Source organism: Chanos chanos, chromosome 3 (genome assembly GCF_902362185.1).
Source record: "Chanos chanos chromosome 3, fChaCha1.1, whole genome shotgun sequence".
NCBI classification, from domain to species: Eukaryota; Metazoa; Chordata; class Actinopteri; order Gonorynchiformes; family Chanidae; genus Chanos; species Chanos chanos.
This window is the reverse complement of record NC_044497.1, coordinates 16,650,001-16,670,000: the sequence shown is the minus strand read 5'-3', so window position 1 is coordinate 16,670,000 and position 20,000 is coordinate 16,650,001. Positions and strand designations below refer to the sequence as shown.

The 20,000-nt window shown below is 43.1% G+C and overlaps 1 protein-coding gene across 1 annotated transcript in view; it reads right to left on the bottom strand.

The window, feature by feature from the left end:
* pard3aa (par-3 family cell polarity regulator alpha, a) overlaps window positions 1-20,000 on the bottom strand; it is a 315,517-nt gene that overhangs the window by 165,165 nt on the left and 130,352 nt on the right. The window contains 3 exon segments of the mRNA XM_030767365.1: window positions 1,501-1,626; window positions 5,622-5,705; window positions 6,462-6,565. Coding sequence (XP_030623225.1) covers window positions 1,501-1,626; window positions 5,622-5,705; window positions 6,462-6,565 — 314 coding nt within the window.

Here is a 20,000-nt window from a genome sequence, read left to right as displayed (position 1 = left end):
GCCTACATCGTCATCTAGCTGTATTGGGCCAGAGTTCCAGGCATGTTCAATGTTAATTAAGTGATAGATTGGCTACTTTGCAGTTGACATCTTTGTGTATATATTGTGTGCGCTGTGTGTGTGTGTGTGGGTGTATGTGTGTGTGAGTGTGTGTGTGTGTGTGTTTATCTATATCTCAATGTGGATCTGTACTTGTGTCATTTATGAATCTCTATCCAAACAACTAAGTGCTTGTTTGTGTGCTCTAACATCTCTATATATGTTTTTGTCTGTGCTTGTGTGTGTGCTTGTGTGTCTGTGTGTGTGTGTGTGTGTGTGTGTGTGCGCGCGCACGTGTGTGTGTGGACATGAAGAAAACACCCACTTAGACCTGTCTCATGTCTTCATTGCACTTTAGGAAATGAGTAGTAGCAGGAAATCAATAGAACACTGGAAGGTGAGGCAGTGGTAGAGTGATGTGGCCGGCCAGCATGGCTAAAACCACTGAGTCATGGACTATTGAGAGTCAGTGCCACTTTCTGAGGCTCATACCATACTTCACGTGTTGCCTGCCTCAAGGATACTCAAGGAACAGACGTTTCCATTAGCTGACCCTCAAGACATGACTTAGATATCGACAAAATATTCATTCAGCATAATCACTTAAATTAACATCTCTCTCCCTCTCTCTCTCTCTCTCCCCCCTCAAAATATTAGTATGTATTTGCACGACAGTGGATGCTAATAGAAGGAATTCAATGAATTCCAAAGACCTGTATGATTTTGGTTAAAAGGGACAAGAGCCAAATGCTGAAGTCATTCTGCTCACTGGCTGTGAGACAATGACGAGTTTTTGACGGCTACCTGAGGGCAAATAATTACATTACCGCTCAGAATGGTGACTAATCAAAATCGGGTCCTCAGGTGACTGTGGTTCGTGGAGTGGCCATTAAAGGTGAACCACTAATGTATTCTTCTGATGGTTCATCAATTCAAGTTCCGCACACAGGGAAATGGGAGCTTTTCATTCTCCGGCATTAGAGCCACTTATCGAGAAATACTAATGGGAGTGGAATTTTTTTTTCTTTTTTTTTGGAGTATGGGGTGGAAATGCATATTAGTTTTGTTATTGGTTACAGGACAGTTTTCGCCCCCAGTCACTACGACACAAGTAGAACATGACTAACCTGAAAGCCATTGGTGTAGTGCGTCATACAGAGGTCAAAGTTAAAAATATCCACAGAGCAGAGAGAGAGAGAGAGAGAGAGAGAGAGAGAGAGAGAGAGAGAGAGAGAGAGAGAGAGAGAGAGAGAGATGGGGCAGGGGGTTAAGGGGGTGCAGTGATTATACTAAAAGACTGGAGAGATTTATGAGGGGGCTAGCACTGGTGGAAACTGACAGAGCTGAAGGCCACAGGAGGGTCAGAGACAAGGAGAAAGGAAGATGAGGATAAGCCATTAGTTTGAAAAGCAGAAGCAGGATCAGCCGAGGAGAAGCGGTGTCCCCGTATTCCTCTCTTACTGTTCGAAGCGGACGTTGCGCAGGTCTGCGTTATTAATCCGGACGATGCAGTCGTTCTCCTGGAACAGAGCCTCTCGTTCGGCCTTCCCTCCTTTCTCCAGACGTTTCACTAACAAACCCAGAGTCCTGGAACGGTTACAGCGTAAATGAATTCACTCACGTTACAGATTACAGGACATGCCACTGCTATTTACCATACAGCTACTGGCCTTGGAACAGTTTGACCAGTAATGGCTATGAGATTGCCTACAATTTCATTGTCACCTATTAAAAAAAGGAAGGAGAGGAGAACAGGCTTCAGTGCAGAGGCCTCAATGAGAAACTGAGCAACTTATACTGGGAACTACACACAGAAAAAGTATCATTCACGTGTCCTCTGCATCCTTTTGACTGAGAGGAGTGGGGGGAAGAAAATGATTGACAGGACAGGATATACAGTTCAAACCATGTGAAGATTAGTTGGGGGGGAGAGGGGGGGGGGGGCAGGGTGGAAATGTGAGTTTGAGGAAAGAGATATATCTCATTGGTCTTCAGTCACTTAGAAGTTTATCGCTAATCTCACTATCTCTGTATCTCCAGACATCAAAATACAGTTTGATGTTTTGATGTGCAGGCACAGTGATTTGGACTTTGGGTTTTTTATTTATTTATTCATTTCTTTTTGGCATGGCTTTGAGAACTGCTGGCGTGTCAGGTTTGGAGCTCGGCAGCTTTTCTGTTGTGAAAGGCATCATCGCATGAATCCAGACCAAGAAATGAGATCTCCTCAAGGTATCAGAAATGCGCTCTGTCGCTTTGACGGGCTTACCGAGTGAGCGCGGAGCAAATTTATAAATAACCAAACACTCTACTCCCTCCACAAACACACACATACACACACATTGATACAAATGTTTTCTCTTTCCAAGCCTGTAGTCTCAGCAATTCCTCTAAAACTCCCCCACCGACCTTTAGCTTCAAACGACACTGTAAACAGGCTGAGGCAGACTGCACAGAGCATCCCTATCAGTAAACACTTGCGAGATCCTACAAGCACACGCAGCAAAAACCTGCTGCTGTTTTCAAAGCAGCCACTGAGTCGGAAACTGCGTGTTGAGACTTTCTATTGTCCTTGCCACATCAGCAAAAAAGAAAAAAAAAAAGGGTAGAAAGAGAAAGTTCATTGGAGTATATGGGTATACATTTGGTAACTGAATCCTTCATTTAAAAAAAAAAAAAAAAAACCTAGAAGCAAGGGTGAAATGGTTCTTGGCATTTTTGTTTATAGCCAATAAAAGAAGAAAAAAAAAATAACAGGCAACAATTAACTATCTTCAGGAGGAAAAGCAAAGGTCGGTTTCATAAGACAGACTCCCCCACATGACGGGTGAGAGCTTGGTTTGGTTTATTAGTGTAATTGGATGCGTGACATGGACATGCTTGTTGTCACCACTGTCCCTTCTACCTCCTGCATGGAGAGCAAATGAAACATTATAAAGCGGTAATGAAGTGGTTCAGAGGGCTTTTTCATAGTGCCTTTGCACAGTAAAGTCTGGGGAGCTTTAGTGGAGAGTAATTACAGAGGAGTGTGGAACCTGGGCGAGATGACTCTTTATCTTCATAAATGTTGACACTGACTAACCGCAGGGAAGAAAGAGATTAAAGAGAGTGAAGAGAATGAGGCAAAACCACTGCTGCACTGGTCCAAAGTCAGCAATGGATCATTGCATATGAATGCAAATATTGAGATTACCGCCGTTTGAACTGGTCTAGGGTCAGCAATGGGTCATGAGATCATGAAGTGAGATGTACACTAAACTTTGTGTCTTTATATGGAGAGCTGATCTGGAGTCAGTGATGTCTACATACATCTTTTAAAGCAGGAAGATTTAGTAGCACTTATGTTCTGTTACTAGAAATGAACTGGAACTGAGAATTACATTATCAATCACTTTATTCCAAAGCCAACATTTAAAGGCTATGTATAGAAAGACTGGTTTACATCTATGTGACGGGTCGCTAATGACAGGACTGGACAACGTGACCTGTGTGATTACAGCTGAGCTGATCTGGAGTCAGTCAAGAGGTCATTTTTTTTACCAACCTCAATAAACATTAATGTTCTATTTGGCAGCATATTCTCCGTTGGCACAGCCATAAAACATTACAAACTGTACAAATGACTATTTTTAAGAGTGACAATCCACTTTAGTGCAGTCTGGCATGGTATTCAAATTTGAGAGTATAGAGAGTGTTTAATTTGGAAGGGAAGTTAGTTAGGATCTCTTTCTCTGAGGGAGGAACAGCTGGAGCGGTCGGAGCTTCAGTCTTGATGGTGAGAAATGTGACTTGTTGAATATTTAGCTACTTCATCACCGGTTCTGAGGCAGCGTCGGCATCGCCCGTCATTTGAGTAATGGCCCAGAGGGCTGGTGGAGAGGGAGACCACCTGTTCTCATCCACTGTCTTTAATTGAATAATAACGCAATCAGGATCCATTTATGCAACGCAATTACGCCGGCAGCTTGTTTACTGTTCACACCGGTCATGGAATGAGATCTCATTATTCGAATAATGTATCTGTGAAGTGTGTGTGTGTGTGTGTGTGTGTGTGTGTGTGTGTGTCTGTGTGTTTTCCTCTGCAAATGTCTCAAGGCAGAGACTGCCAGAAAGATGGTGGCAGCCGTTTTGAGTTTCCATGCTCTGTCCTTGATTTGACTCCCTTGACCCCTATTTTGGAACAGTAATGAGAGCTAGCACTCGGCGACTAGCGCCAATCACACAAGCTCTAGTCTTGATGAAGCCATTACCATCATCATGCAGAGTTAAAAGTGTCCTCCCACTATTTGGTTAGGGGATAATTACTGGTCATTTGCAAACTTTTCAGGAAAGGCGGGTGGAGAGGAATCAAGACAACACTAAAGTTTATTCAAGGGCATTTGAAAATGCTGAAGGAAGGCGGAAATAAATAAATAAACCGCTGATGGCACTTACAGTTAGGCATGTCTCAAATACAATCCAGTAATCTTCTCTCTGATACAGAATGTAATAAAAAAATAGACCTATATCTTTATTTTTTATGTTAAAAAACCCCCCAAAAAAACACTTTCCTGCTAGGAGGCACTTATTATATCTGTGAGCAAGGACTGAAAAGAATAAGAAAAGACAAAAAAACAAACAAACAAACAAAAAAAACACGTTTGCAAAAAAAAAAAGATTAATACATATTCATATATGTATATCTTTACGGACGCCAAGTGAGACACGTCTAAACTGAATGACATGTTTCAATTTGAGTGTACATTTTCATTTTATTAGTGGTCTTCCTGTGTTTCTCTTTCCTTGTTTTCATCTCTTTTCCTGACCTTGGGCTAAAGTCACTCCGCTGGCAACGAAGCTGAGTTATAAATGAGCTTTTAGTTTGATTGGGTCGGACGGTTTAGTTGGATTGAGTTGGCCAGTTTGAGGCTTTCTGCCTAACTATAAAACATTAATGTATTCAGCATTATGCCCTCCCTGTCCTTTGAGCACTTTTATTAGACCAAAGGCAAAGAGTACAGTACACAACACACACCTGTGCTACTGTACTCTCGTACGAGGACCGTTGCTTAGCAACGTGTATTATGTCATAGGCTTATTATTTTGTTTAAATAACTTGCTGTTGCTAAAGATAATGTCATATGCCATAACTCACCTTGACTTCTACAGTGTATTGTCAATAAATCCTTGAGGCAGAGCAGAATATGAGCCTCAACAGTTCCACTACTACTACTACTACTACTACTACTACTACTATTTTGTAGAGAAGGAAAAAGTCAAGTCCAGAGCTGAACACTGGAAGAAAGTGCAAGACTGCACAGACTGAAAGAGAATGACAAAGAGAGTGCCAAATGTGACACACAGAAGGATGCAGAAGATTCGACACTCGACAAATCTGATTACACTACGGGGTTTAGCGTGCAAACTGTTCATGTTCATATCAACAGGCCTGCTCAAATTTAGAAGCCAACAGAATCTGGATATGCTATCAAATGAGGCTTGCATTAACTGACTAGCTACTTCCAGTTCGACTGACAGGCTAAAAGTATCTGTGTACGTTTATGGGTCAAACAAAAAAAAAACTTAGTAGGAGGGATTTTTACCTTCTGTCCCGTGCACTGAAAGGCACCACATGAATTCCCAAAGGGCCACCGCCATTGGAAACCTCAACCAGCTTTAGCATGTCACTGTGAGACAATGATGAATGAGGAGGGGGGTACATGAAAGAGAATGGGGAAAGGAAAACAAAACAAAACAAAACAAAACAAAAAACAAACAAAAAACAAGCCATAATAATAATAATAATAATAATAATAATAATAATAATAATAATAATAATAATAATAATAATAATGCACAATAGGTTAGCAGTGGACGAAAGCAACTGCAGAGGCTTTGAGGTTGAGTTCTGTTTGAGCATGTTCACATGGAGGTCTACAATGCAGTCAGGAATTAAGAAGAGCAAAACTGACAGTTAAATGATTAAGATCAAATTCCAGTCTGCAGTGGCTTTACGCTCTCATAAATATTAGGAAATATATGCCAAACTGTGAATGATACTGAATGCACGCAGAGAAAATGGGAATGAAAGCCGGAGAATAATAGTCGGTGGACTTAATGAGGATGAATACATGCAGTGGCATGCAATTCGGTCCTTTAATGTTAAATTTTAGGGTCAGTAGAGATTGAGGATACTTTTATTCCCAGTCCACTAAGCATGCCTGCTTGCTGTGAAATCACTCACCAAGTATACCAGTTCGGCTATTTAATGTGTTCCCCACCCAATCAAAACATTACTACGGCCTTAATGAGGAGCTGACTGTAGCTTCATAGGTGAATGGCTGCATATGAATGGACACTGTTACACTTAGATCTTGTTAGTCACTTGTGGGCAGTTTTGAGAGGAAAGGTCAAGTTGGGGTCTTCTCCAAACGGTTTCTTACTCTAGTGAGGCTGGTGCGGTGTCCACCATGGAGTCGGCCCGTCCCACTGGCTCTATCCTTCCGTTCCTCCCTTCATCTCTCCTTTCCTCCTCCTCATCTTCCTCCTGTGGATAGAGAAAGGACAAAGAAGGTGAGCTGTTGAACGATGCAATGCCTCCCTGGCAAAAACAAAAGGAAAAATAAAAACATAAAAGCCTGGATTCTGCACGCCATCTTTTTTCATCTATCTATCTATCTGTCTGTCTATCTATGAAAAGTACAGAGTGATGACCACTGTTGAAATCAGAGTGGCTCCTCTGGCATTTGGCTCAGGGAGATGCCACAGTGGCGTCACTCACTCCATAGCTGAGAGAGAGAGAGAGAGAGAGAGAGAGAGAGAGAGAGAAGATGGCTGTAATCGATTACTCATAAACAATCAATCAGCTGAGGTCAGATCCTGGTGCAGGTCTTCCGGTAATCTGATAAAAGAAGAGAGGCTAGTCAAAGCCCATTTGTTTCTTTCACTCTGCCCATCTCATTTAAATCTCTCTCTCTCTCTCTCTCTCTCTCTCTCTCTCTCTCTCTCTCTCTCTCTCTCTCTCTCTCTCCTGCCGTTAGCCTTGGTACCTCTCCTCAAACCTTGCTTTAGATATTTAAACACACCAGTACCCAGAACACACCACAGCAAGGCATCATGGGATGGATCGTGGATAAAATTCAGCTCATAGTACAGAGGCACAATAGTAAACTACTACCGAAAGTACAGATGTATAAGCTTCTAATGAATCACCATTAAGCAATCATTGCAAAACCTATTCAGAATCATCCTTCAGAATCATCCTTCAAAATCATCCTCCGCTACCGCCCCCCCCCCCCCACTCCCACAAAACAGCAGCAGCAGAATGGTGGAATATCCCCCAAAAATCAAAATTTTGAGTCGGGTTCTTTCAAGTGGTCTCTCAGGAGGCCGAGACAGTGTCTAGACGCCAAGACCGAGAGGCAGCACCGGTTTGTTAGGCACAGGTATTAATATTCCGCCAGCCTCACCCCTTAACCTTCCCCCTTTTAGCCAAATGTCAAGCACATCCAAATAAGCTCTCGCCGTCTTTATATGGAAATTCATTCAGCCTTTTCAAACAGTCTGTCACCCTTAGCTGCCGGCTCAGAGTCGTGTTGAGAGGGCAGTGTTATGCTATGTATTTTTTTTTTTTTTTTTGCTTTTTTTTTTTTTTTGCTTTTTTTCCGGTCCCTCCAATGAGAGAATGAGACTGGGGACGAGGGGGGAAGGGAGGGGGGTAGGGGGTAATGAAAATTTCATCAGTGTACCTGAGGTGTCTCGGTGCCTTGGTCATGACTGTCCCCCCATGAAAATGAGTCAATCATTTCCATGCCCAAAACAGGGCCCCTTGTCACTGCCTTAATTACATGTCAACCTGCCTTAAATACACTTTCTACGGGGTGTGGTGTGTGTGTGTGTGTGTGTGTGTGTGTGTGTGTGTGTGTGTGTGTGTGTGTGTGTGTGTGTGTAGGGCTAGAGCTGGGGTATGTGGACCCCCAGTGAGGGACGCGTGCTGTAAATTCATGCTAGGGTGTAGGTATTTCAATTTCAGTTCAACTGACAAAGCGTGGGGGGTGGTAAAAAAGAAATTAAAAGTAAAAACGTGCTCTGTTTACAAAATGTAATGTCAGTTGTGAAACAGATTGGATGACCTGTGTTAGCAGAATTTGAGATGACATTGAACCCAAACACAGCGTCTAAAGAGGTGAAAGGAAAAAAAAAAAAGCCCCAGGTGGTAAATAAAAAAACAAACAAACGCTTGAATAACAAACAGAATCGCTAATCTCAAAGGTGAAATATATCTACCCAGGAATAAAGAAATGAAATGTTGTAACACCAGAGCAACACTAGTAAAGCGAAGAGACAGCAGTGAGAGTACTGTAAAGGTGTTTTGTTTTTTGTTTTTTGTTTTGTTTCCCCTTGTGTGTGCGTGTGTGTGTGTGTGTGTGTGTGGGTGTGTGGGTGTGTGTGTGTGTGTGTGTGTGTGTGTGTGTGTGTGTTCATGAATGAGTAGCCACGTTTTCACACAATTACCAGCAATGACACTGACAAGTAATTAACTCCAATAACAGCAGCCAACAGCTAAAAAAGAAGAAGTTGTAGTCCCTGTTTCTGATCCATGTGACAACTCCATGTGACGTGAACACACCTCGCTCCTGAGTGTATTAGCATTCAACAGATAGCCTGAATGAGGTGACACTGAAAGAGAGGAAGAAAGAGGAAGAGAGATCATTGGCTCAAAAGGGTGAGGAGACCGCTCTATAAACACGTCCCCATGGAAATGCTATTCTCCCCGTCGAAGAGGCGAAAGTCCCTTTGGGAGAGAGTGAGAAGAGACAGCAGCTAGAGCCTGTCACAAAGTCACTCACACAGAACTCAATGTCACTTTCTCTCCATTGTCACCGAGGGCAACGAGAGAGAGAGAGAGAGAGAGAGAGAGAGAGAGAGAGAGAGACAGGCAGACAGACAGACAAACACATATGGGTGCCCAGCCACTCCATTGTCTGTCTCTCTCCACTCTATCAATGAAAGGCACTTAGCAACAAACGACATTTTTTTTTCCCCCGTCTCTGAACGAAAGCCTCTTCAATTATTTCCCCAGAGCCCTGTTAGCTGTGCAACATACTGCGTGACTTGTGAAGAGGTCACTTTCATACCGCTCCTGAGGGGGACAGTTTGAATTCAAAGGGGGGGGGGGGGCATTTATACTCTCCGGGTTTTGGGAGAAGGCCGAGTCCTCCGTTTTGAGTACGGGGAGTGACTGGGGGGCATGTTTCCCGACATGCAGGCAAGTGGGATGCGTAGGGCACAGAAAAATTGGGCAAGGGGCCAGGAGGTACTTTGGCACAGAGAGGAAGGTGGAGGTTACGAGGTAAACCATTAGAGAGTCAGTGCATTAGGTTATTGAGGGGAGTGTTTAAAGCCAAGCAGATAACAGACAGTAGTGCAGGGAGGGCTGTTCCCTTTTCAGAGGGGTTTTAAAGGGAGGGCTTTCAATTAGAATGGGAGTTGGAGGATTGGACGTTTATCTCCAGATGCTCCAAAGTACATCAGGACCACCCCTGCTCCCTCGCCACGGCTGCCCGGCCGGAGGGCCCAAGAGTCGGGTGTGAGGAGAGGAGCTGCCAGTGACCTCCATCAGACCCCAACCGAGGGATACCAATAAGGAGCCCTAGGTGACAGGGAGTGCAAATTGTGTGAGACGGTCGCCGAAGGTGATGGGAGTGGAAGTGCCACTACTCTGGCCTCTTTTTTTTTTTTTTTTCCTGTTTTGGGGGGGAGGTGGGGGGGGGGCAGCAACACAGCCCCAGCTATATGATGCTGTTAACAGTCAAGAGACATACCAAATGTATTTGGAACTGCACAAAGTCACTTCAGCATAACAGCTATTAAAGGATATCATGAAATCGTTACAAAAACAGAAGAATGAAAGCTTGTATTGTGTCTCAAAATTGGCCTCAACATATGTGTGTTTCATCCAACAGAAGAATGGGATTAATGTCCTGTGAAAATATAGGGAAGTGAGAGATTTAGGGCAGAGTTTCATACAATGAACGCTGAAAGATTTCAGGCATGTTTTTGCCTAAAAATAAAAGTCATTAAATACTCCTGGTGACACACACCCATAAAATAAACACTGAAATATCCTGACGTAAAGAATCACTTCTGTGCCACTGAGAAAGACAAATAAATAAACACAAAAAAAAGGAAAAATCAGTGCTTCATAAAAGAAAGACGTCTCCTTTACAGCCATGAGAGGTCACATCCAGGGTTGTTACCGGTCGTCTCCTTGCTCTTTGGCTGAACTAATCTCGTTATTGGCTGAAGGATGGCCGTGTCCAGATGGGTTCCCTGAAAAATGAGGCTTTCAGGATGGACAGGGACATGGGATGTGTCAAAGAGCAGGTGTTCCTGACATATACGCCATTCACCTCTCTGACATGACAAAAGGCTTACAAGATAACACACACACACACACACACACACACACACAAACATATCACACATGTGCACATGCACACACACACACACACACACACACACGCACGCACGCACACCACATGTGTATATATATTTTACTGGGGCGGAGCACTCTTTTGTAGCCCTCAAAATCTAGATTTCAAGATCATTGTATAGTGTTTAAAAAATATATCAGTTCATAGACAAATACATAAATAAATTAAGGCCACTGCTCATTGTCTGTACAGACAATGCTACTGGCCCACTTTAACACACCACACACTGCTACACACACAGCAATCAATGCCTCTGATCTAATCATTCAATAAAGGCCAGCAGTGTCAAGCTGACTTTGAAAGTCAGACTCAAAGTATCTCAACAGCAAAGTATATCTCAGTCCTAAAAAAGTGGAGACACTTGTCACCACAATATAGTGACGCGATCGAAACCTATGACAAGGGCGGAGGACCTCGGGGGCTCCACAAAGTCCCATTACAATGCATCTGTCCCTCACAGCAAATTGCCATTACCCCAATTAAGCCAGTAAGTGGAGACCTGATTCAATTGGACTTGACTCTCAGCCACCCACTGGTCCTTCTTAACCCTTCCCTCACAGACAGGTTATTTGAATCCGCCATTAGGAATGACTCTATTAAAGCAGTCAATGCATCAGACTACTCAGCATTTTTCAGACAGTTATTTGCATTTATGTTGGGGCAAACAAACATTAAAAGGGTTTAGGTCCTAGCTAAAGTCATTAGTGGACACTGAGATGACTAGACTAATGCAATCTAGCCTCTCGGATAGTGTCTCTTCATAGCTGATGCATGGGGCGTGGGTGAATTTCTTGAGATAAGTCATATATTGTATGTGCGTTTCATGTACTTATCATATTCTTAGGCAAGGTTCTATTTCCATTTCAGATATTAACAGATTGTTTCGGTGCTCGGTCATGTCGTTAAGATTGTCGGCCATCGCGTTACTGTCGTCTTGACCATCGATTGTATTTGAGATGTGACATTCGTTATCAGCCCACATCTAATAATATCCAGTTTATCTAGACTACAGACTATCTAAACATCAGAATAAGAAAAGACAAAAAAAAAAAAAAAAAGGATGACTTGCTTTATGCTCTGCTGGAAGCCAAAATGGTCAACAGTTCAATGCAAAACACTAATTCTGTCTCCAGAGTAAACCTCCAGTAAGCGTTCTCTGAGAGCCTTACCAAGAGTGTCCTGTTCTGAAAGACAGGAAGCTATATATTACATCAATCCAGACTACAGCTCTATGGATTCTCCAAAGGTCTGAGGAGCAGTGAGGAGGACCTGAATCACACAGGAGGCTTTTATTTCTCTTAATTTGTTGAGTGCTGGGGGGCAAAAGCCATATTTGAGCTAAGGAGAGATCCCAAGAGGAAGAGCTCCTGCTCTCACAGCACAAAACAATCCAATTCCAGAGCAGCACACAATGCCATACGACAGCTGTACCGGCCGCCACATCTCTGCATCCGCCCAATTATTACTTTCCAGTTGTCTGGGAAACCCGACGCTTGGCTCCTCGGTGAGAAACGAAAGCCGTGGTTGACCCTGTGTCGGCGAGCTGTCAGCGAGCGCGCGCGCCTGCCGCAGGCAGACGGGGAACAGCACTGCCTCTCCGACCCAGACGTGTATACCAGCGCTTTTCATATTCCGCTCTGACGGTGCCTGGGAGGGTTTCATATCGGTACAGTCTTCAAAGGCCACGTGTCTGACTCCCAGCTAAGCCAGGGAAAATGGAGTCAGCCCCTTGGTGGTGGTGGTGGTTGGGGGGGGGGGCAAATATACGGAGAGACCCCATTAAAACACCTGAAATGGGCCTTGTTTCAATGTAAAGGTAAAAAATATTGTAGATTTGAGGCTGTTAGACTAGACTTTCTGCCAGCATGTGGATACATTTCATACGACCAGCAGATGAATATGGCCGCCAAGCCAACAGCTTTGACAAAACATCCCAAAAACAGGTTACGGGTTAAATTTCAATTTGTTCATGCTTATGTATCCTGTCTATCAACAAATATGCTGCTAAAAGCACATTAACTGGAAGGACCTGTAATAAAAGTAAACTAATAAAAATTTAAATGCTTTAAATGACAATAAAAACAAACCAGCCCTTTCAGGAAAAGAGCCTTAAAAGAAGACTTCCTGTAAAGCAATAGCAAGTTTCGCTTTCAATCACTGTTAGTGCATTTTCCACTCTGGGCGAGTCATTTTCAATCTCCTCTAATCAACAAAGGCATCAACCCTCTCTAAATCTGTCTCTCTTTGTGGTTTTTTTTTTTTTTTTTTTGTCCTTTCTTTCTTTTTTTTTCCTTTTTTTTAAAGACGCGCCTAATAGCGAATAAAAAGTTTGAGCATGACGTGGATTACTTTAGGCAAATTAAATCCAAACAGTTTCTTAATGTCGTTAACTAAATTAGATCAGATTCGTGCTCAAGTTGCATTTGTTCAGATCAAGGAGAGGACAGGGGAGTGACTGCGGCCGACAGACGAAAAGGAGGGGTTGGCAGGACATTTTTTCCCCCCCCCCTTCAGTCAATGAAATGCATGCATGCAGAATACATCACCCTTCAGTCGGGGTTTCATATGAGGCCAGGCATATCTATCAATGCCACGGCACGGTTTGGTTGGCCCACTGTATCGTTAAATTGCACTTTAATTCAATTAGGGTTGGCTAATTATGAGGGGTTTAAATCAATCACTCAGTCGATAGAAAAACCTGAAGCTTTAGCCATGCCTAAAAGTCCCAGCCTTCATCTATAACCACACCAACAGGGCTGCTCTCTCCTCTACAGCCCAAGGGCTTAAAAGGGTATGAATTATTTGAAAATTAAGTTAAAACAATTTTGCTTTCTGTTCAGGGTCACTTCTACATGAACCATGGAAACTGTAGTCTGTGAGTGTGTGTGTGTGTGTGTGTGTGTGTGTGTGTTGGGTGGGGTCAGGGTTGTGAAGAAACCATGCCGAATGAACGAGGTTTGAATGTGAGCCAGTGAGAGAAAAACAGAAGAAGAAGAAGAAGAAGAAGAAGAAGAAGAAGAAGAAGAAGAAAGAACTGAATGATTGGCTTACCTTTTTTTTTTTTTTTTGATATTCATTTAAATTTTTTACAGGCAAATTGTCTTGGAAGTGGCATTGGATAAAAGCGTCTGCTAAGTGAATAAATGTAAAATGCAATGCAAATGTAAAATTTTAGTCTCACTTGGTATGGTCGTCCACTGATCTCAAATCGGTTCTTTTTCAATCAGAGAAATGACACCTGACATTAGCTGAAGAATATACAGTGAGAACAGACACTCTGTTCGCACACCTTTGCTTGCTATGAGACAGGGAGGGGGAAAAGTGTGAAAACCATACAGTTGGACAGAAAAAAAAAAGCAGAGGGAAAAAAAAAAGAAGAAGAAGCAAGGAGATATGTTGAGCCAGGCATTAAGTGAGCTCATGACATTTTTTTTTTCCACAGATTAATCATAATTTAGAGGTGATTAAGAGGGAGGGCGGTTTCTCTTTCTCTCTTGCCGTATGGAGCAATTAATCTAGCTTTAAAAGCATGAAGGTCACCAGACATACGTAAGATTGCGGCAAAACACAACTCCATGTCTGATACCAATCATAACGACATAAACCAGGCAAAAAGAAAAAAAAAAAAAAAACACCACATAGGAGTGACCTCCATCCTTGAGTTATAAAAACACAGAGTGATTGGACTATGTCTATATGTGAGGAAATGGACATTATCAGAGCTTAACTCAGTGCCGGGTGATTTTTAAAGCAGTTCCATATGTAAAGATCAGTTGGGAAGACTGGCTGATCACTTACTGGGCCAGAGCGCGGCCGGGACTAACCCCTCTGACTCAAGCGTTCATCCATCAACAGAGACTCAGGGGGAAAAACACTTCTGCACTATGGTTGGTCGTAAAAATAATTAATTAAGATGGATTTCAAAACAGCTAAACAGGGCATACACTGAGAGAGTGAGGGGAAGTGTGTTTGCGACGTGTCTATAGTCTACGGCAAACACTCCGCAAAATAACAGCCTCTGACTCCGTATGTGATTGTCTAATTACATTTCACGTGTGGCGATATAATGCGGCTGATGCGGGCGATTATGTCTATTCACGCCGGTCTGCGGCCACGCACACAACCATTTAAAGACAAAAACATTAAAAAAATAAATAAATAAAAATAATGATCTTCTTCGTCTTAGTCCTGTTTGTTTCTGGTTACAAATGGTGAGGAAGAGGTCGAAAAGACAGGCTAAGCTAGACAAAGTCTTGCGTAAAGGAGGAGGGGGGGGTCACCCTGAGTGATAATTAACATGCTGAAAAGACCATCTCTGACTCCACTGGCTGTTAAATGAAGTGTTTCTGAATGAGAGCACTTCAGTGGAAGCTGTGAATTATTCAGCAGAAGGTAAAGCCACTCCACTAGATCATTCTAGAGCGGGAGCTACGGGCAATCTCGCTCACTGGCTCATTGTTTGCCACCACGTCCCGCGACCACATCTTTTTATTTTTTTTTTTCCTTTTTCTCCCAGCGTCCGCGGGAGCGACGCCTTGTCCATTAATGGCTAATTGAGCTTTGGGACCGGGCAGGGAGAATGCCGTCTGACTGAGTCCTGGCATTGAGAGAGTTTATTGAGATAGAGGAAGGCCTGAGAGATAAGGGGGAGTCCCACTGGACCACTGGCTGTTTGTGTGTGTGTGTATGTGTGTGAATGTATGTATTTGTACAGTATGCTAAGCTGAAAAACTGAAAAACTGATGGATGTCAGAAATGTTTGCTTCCTTTTAGATCTTCATTCATTCACTTGACATATTTGCAGCCTGTATTTTGCTCTGTCCACCCAGCATTGTTCCAGTCAGTGGAGAAGAGGAAGCAGCACAGATGTTGTCCTTTGCCTGAACTTCAGTAGTCAAAACTGGGCCAGATATGCCAGACTTCCCCATTCAAATGTCTGGATCTGAAAATGTGTTTCAGTATACGGCAGGATGTGGCCTTTCCTATACAAAAGTCTTGGGAGGAAATCTAGTCCTGATATATCTGTCAATACCTTATGGAATGGATCTTCCAAACATTAATCCAACGGATGCGTCTGAATGCTAGCTTCCACATGTGGGTGAAACAGACCAAGTTCCGTTTTCTTATCCAATATAATTATATTGTTGGAATAAAAACAACATTTGGCCAAGATGCATATTGTGAATTGTATGGTCATTTCACACACACACACACACACACACACACACACACACACACACACACACGCACACATACTAGCAAGCAAGACTCAGACAAATGCAGGAAAGAGAGGGAGACATACAGAGTCTGTTTCTACATCAACTTTAACCTTCAGTTTTACAGAATAAATAAGGTTTGTTCTCTTTGCTCCATCATTCCCATACCATGAGACACTCTGATGTACTGACAGTGTGAACTGACTTATTTTTAGACCAATCACACACACACACACACACACACACACACACACACACGCACACAAACACACACACAAACACACACACACAAAAATGCAGTATGGTTCACAAGGGCAACCATCCAAGGCTGCTGAATGAGGGCCAGGGAGAAGGGGGGGGGGAAAGGGGGGGGGGAGAGGGGGGTGGGGGGTGGGGGGGTCTTGTGCTGTTTGGAAACCCATTGAAATTCACTTAGTGCAGTCTGGCGGAATAAAAGAAGGTATTCTGGAAGTAAAATGAGTGTCACTAAAGCGGGCCTTCTTCGGAGTTTAGCTTTGAGCTGGTCAGCCCAAGCCTTCGATTCACACAATTAACGCTTTGGTCCAGCTGGTCCTTTTCGTGAGCTTTTTAACAGTCGTACTGTGTGGCTTCTCGGTCAAACAAGAAACGATTTTCATTTAGCGAAAGCAAAATTATTCAGTTGAGCTATTTCATGTGTAAAGGACACAGTACATTAGTTTGGACGAGACAGGAACTGAAGGGGGATTTTAATTGTAAAGGCTGTGCCCACTGGTAATTGGAAGGGCGGGTTTCTCTCAGCAGGTCGGCTGCAATAGCTTAATCACAAATGTATTCATTAATGCAAATACATTTCACCTGCAGACAGCACGGTTACAAGACTCAAAGTGACCCGGTTACACAGAGCACAAACCAGTTCACCAGGGAATCAAGGCTGTTGTGACTATGGGGTTGTGTACGCTGCATTTCCCACACAAAAACTCCCCTTCAAACTGGCTACTTCTACATTTATTTTATCTCACTGGCACAATGAAGCAACAGAAACAACAAAAACGTTTTTACACAATCCATTGCCTACAGAGGTCCTATGCTTTTCTCTTTATGTAATGTAAATGACATGGCTCTCTGTTTCTCTCTCTCTCTCTCTCTCTCTCTCTCTCTCTCTCTCTCTCTCTCTCTCTCTCTCTCTGGTTAGTTACTGTCATCTTAGAGAATCCTACATTCCTAGGGAAAACAAAAAGAAATGCACCCTGATGTTTCGAAATAAATAAACAAATAAGTAAATAAAAATAAATAAATAAATAAATAAAGACTTTGTCGAGTGAGAATGGACACATTTAAGCAAAAGAGAGCAAGCCTAAATACACAAATAAATAAATAAATGCTATTTAAAACAGAACAGGAAAAAATGAACAAAACTGAAAAATAAAATAAATAAGAATGAATTATTCAGCGGGAAATAAGATACTGTCAGTTTTAGAAAGTTCATCTTCCGCGTGATTGCACAACTGTCAGGGAGTGGACAGTACTGGAAGCATTTAGCCTAATAAGCAGGAGATGAAGGCAGTCTTATTAGCTTTCATATATTTATATCTGAGGACAGGGTCCATGTCGTCTCTCTCTCTCTCTCTCTCTCTCTCTCTCTCTCCCTCTCTCTTCCTGTTTGTGACTGCTAAATTGAGTTCAGGTGTGGATCATTTAGCGAAAAAAGAGGGGGAAAAAAGACACAGCTCAACGCCAAAGTGCCCTTTCAAAGGAATCTGTCTGTTGCAAATGGGAACATTTTTGATGGATGCTAGTGTTTCTCAAGCATAGCTAATTTTAACAGTCTGTCAACAACGGACTCTGGACGGAGTCCAGTCCATTTTCACAAGGTCTTTCGTCTTCAAAAGAGCTTCTACATTCAGCCCATCTTCACTTTACCAGACCACAGTCATTTCTACAGGCCCCTATTCTTTTTAACTGTCAATAAGTGAACACTATGGAAATCTTATCTTGACTTTCTCCTTGTACCTCTCTCTTCTTAATTCATTTCCAAAGCTTTGTTTTTTTGGCTTGTCTTTTGTGTAATGCAAAGTTTTCACCACTGTGGGAATCAAAGTCCCCAAAGTCATTACTGTCTCCTGCTAAGGTGCCCCAGCTCTGCTATGATTTGTGGGTAATGAACTGGCACACAGTCCTAAGCTCAATTATTCTCATTGAGGTGGTGATTTCTCACTCCACAGAGCGGAGCAGAGAGAGCACTCCCTAATTCTAATCAGGAGCTTAACACGTTCATAATCGCCTGAGTGAAAAAGAGAGAGAGAGAGAGAGAGAGAGTGTGTGTGCAAATAAAGGAGTGAAAAACAGAAGCGTTGAGATCAGGTAAGGTTCCAGATATGAGAAAAGATGCTTCTCACTGAGTCGCGGTGACAGTTTACAAGTTGCTTGCGTCGTGTTAAAAGTTTGTGTGTGTCTGGGTCTGGGCTGATTGTGCTTTGACGAGGTTTGATTGTAACATGTAGAAATTCTGGTTGATTAGGCTCAGATAAAACTCCAGCTTCGGTAATCATCTTGAAAGGGTGGAGAAGCTGCCGGGGAGGTAATCAAGCGTGGAGCAACAGAGAAGACAACAAACGAGTGAGGGGGCTGGGGTGGGAGGGGGTTTATGGGACAAAAAAGAACACAACGTGAATGTAAACTGGAGCAGAAAAGTGACTAGAAGAGGCAAACATTTAATTAGCCCAGTAAGAACTGTGTGTGTGTGTGTGTGTGTGTGTGTGTGTGTGTGTGTGTGTGTGTGTGCGTGCGCGCGCGCGTGTGTTTGTGTGTGTGTGTGGGGCACAGGTGTCTGAGCGCAGTAGGAGGCTCTTTGAAAAGACAGACTATAGACTGTCAATGGTGAAATGGTAGAGGGTAATAAAATGCAGAAATGACAGTTCTTTCACACAAAGGGCAGAAAACATCAAACCATCCTACCTGACTCTTTTAAAATCTCTCTCTCTCTCTCTCTCTCTCTCTCTCTCTCTCTCTCTCTCTCTCTCTCTCTGTAGAATTAACATCTGTGAAAACCTAAAAAAGGACCTTTGTTCTGCAGCACAAACGAGATAAAAGAGAGAAGATGGAACAACCTCTAGTGCTGCAAATCCAGCACCTGCTCTGAACTGGGTTTGGGAAGGAGTACCTCAGTTTTTTCAGCACTCTTGCATATTAAAGAGGCAAAAAAGAAACTAAAGCATTGTCATAAGGCATTTTATTTGGACTACGAGTGGGGGGTAACTTGGTAAACACATTTTAATGTGGATTATGGCTTTGTCCTATAACATTTAAGCACAGACTCTGGTAAGGGACCTCTAGCACTGTTATTGACTGACCTGAAACGAATTATAGGTGTGAGGTAATTGCTTTGAGATGCTTATTTACGTGGAGATTGGTGCCATGTGAACCTGCTGACTGGGAATGACTAACACCCCAATGGATTTTCAATGCAGTAGTGCAGCACAATTTCACAGTAAATACCCCTGCTTATTCATACAGCCAGAACCTGTAAATAAAGGGAAAATCACTTCAAACAAGGCTTTGACCTTCACTGTATGATCTCAAGGTCAACTGAGGAAATGACATTAGGCCTTCACACCTGAGCCCTGCGAGGAGAAGGACAGCGTCGCCACCTGACGGTAACCCCAACGAGAACCACAGAGGCCGCGGACTGACAGGAAGAGGTCAAAGTGACACAAGAGCTTTCTCTATTATCACCGTGGAGACAGAAGGGCAAAGGCTGCTCCCAGAATCCATCTGTTCTGGGTTAGAGAGTTCAGCACGTAGCAGGGACTGAATGTGGATGTGAGACTGCTGCATTACTGTTTCTCCAGAAAGTTCTGTTCGTTCTGTGGATGACATCACTGGCGATGAGATGGAAAGAGTCCAGCTACCTGACTTAATGCTGGGTATGAAAGTACCGCTTTATCTTGATGAAATGCAGACAAAGAGAGAGTCTGCTTCTCTTCTGCTGCATTTTAACTGACAGTTGCTGTACCCCAGAGCTCTTTACTAAACAACACAAACACACACACACACACACACACACACAAAGACAGACAGACAGATGGACACACACTTCAAACTGCATATGGGGAGGGGAAAAATCCATTTGGTACCTTAAAGTTCTCTCTCTCTCTCTCTCTCTCTCTCTCTCTCTCTCTCTCTCTCTCTCTCTCTCTCTCTCTCTCTCTCTGTCTCTCTGTCTCTCTCTCCTGTGCTAGGTTAATGGAGGAGAACTGTTCCAGCCCATTGGCTGATCTTCACAGGAGAG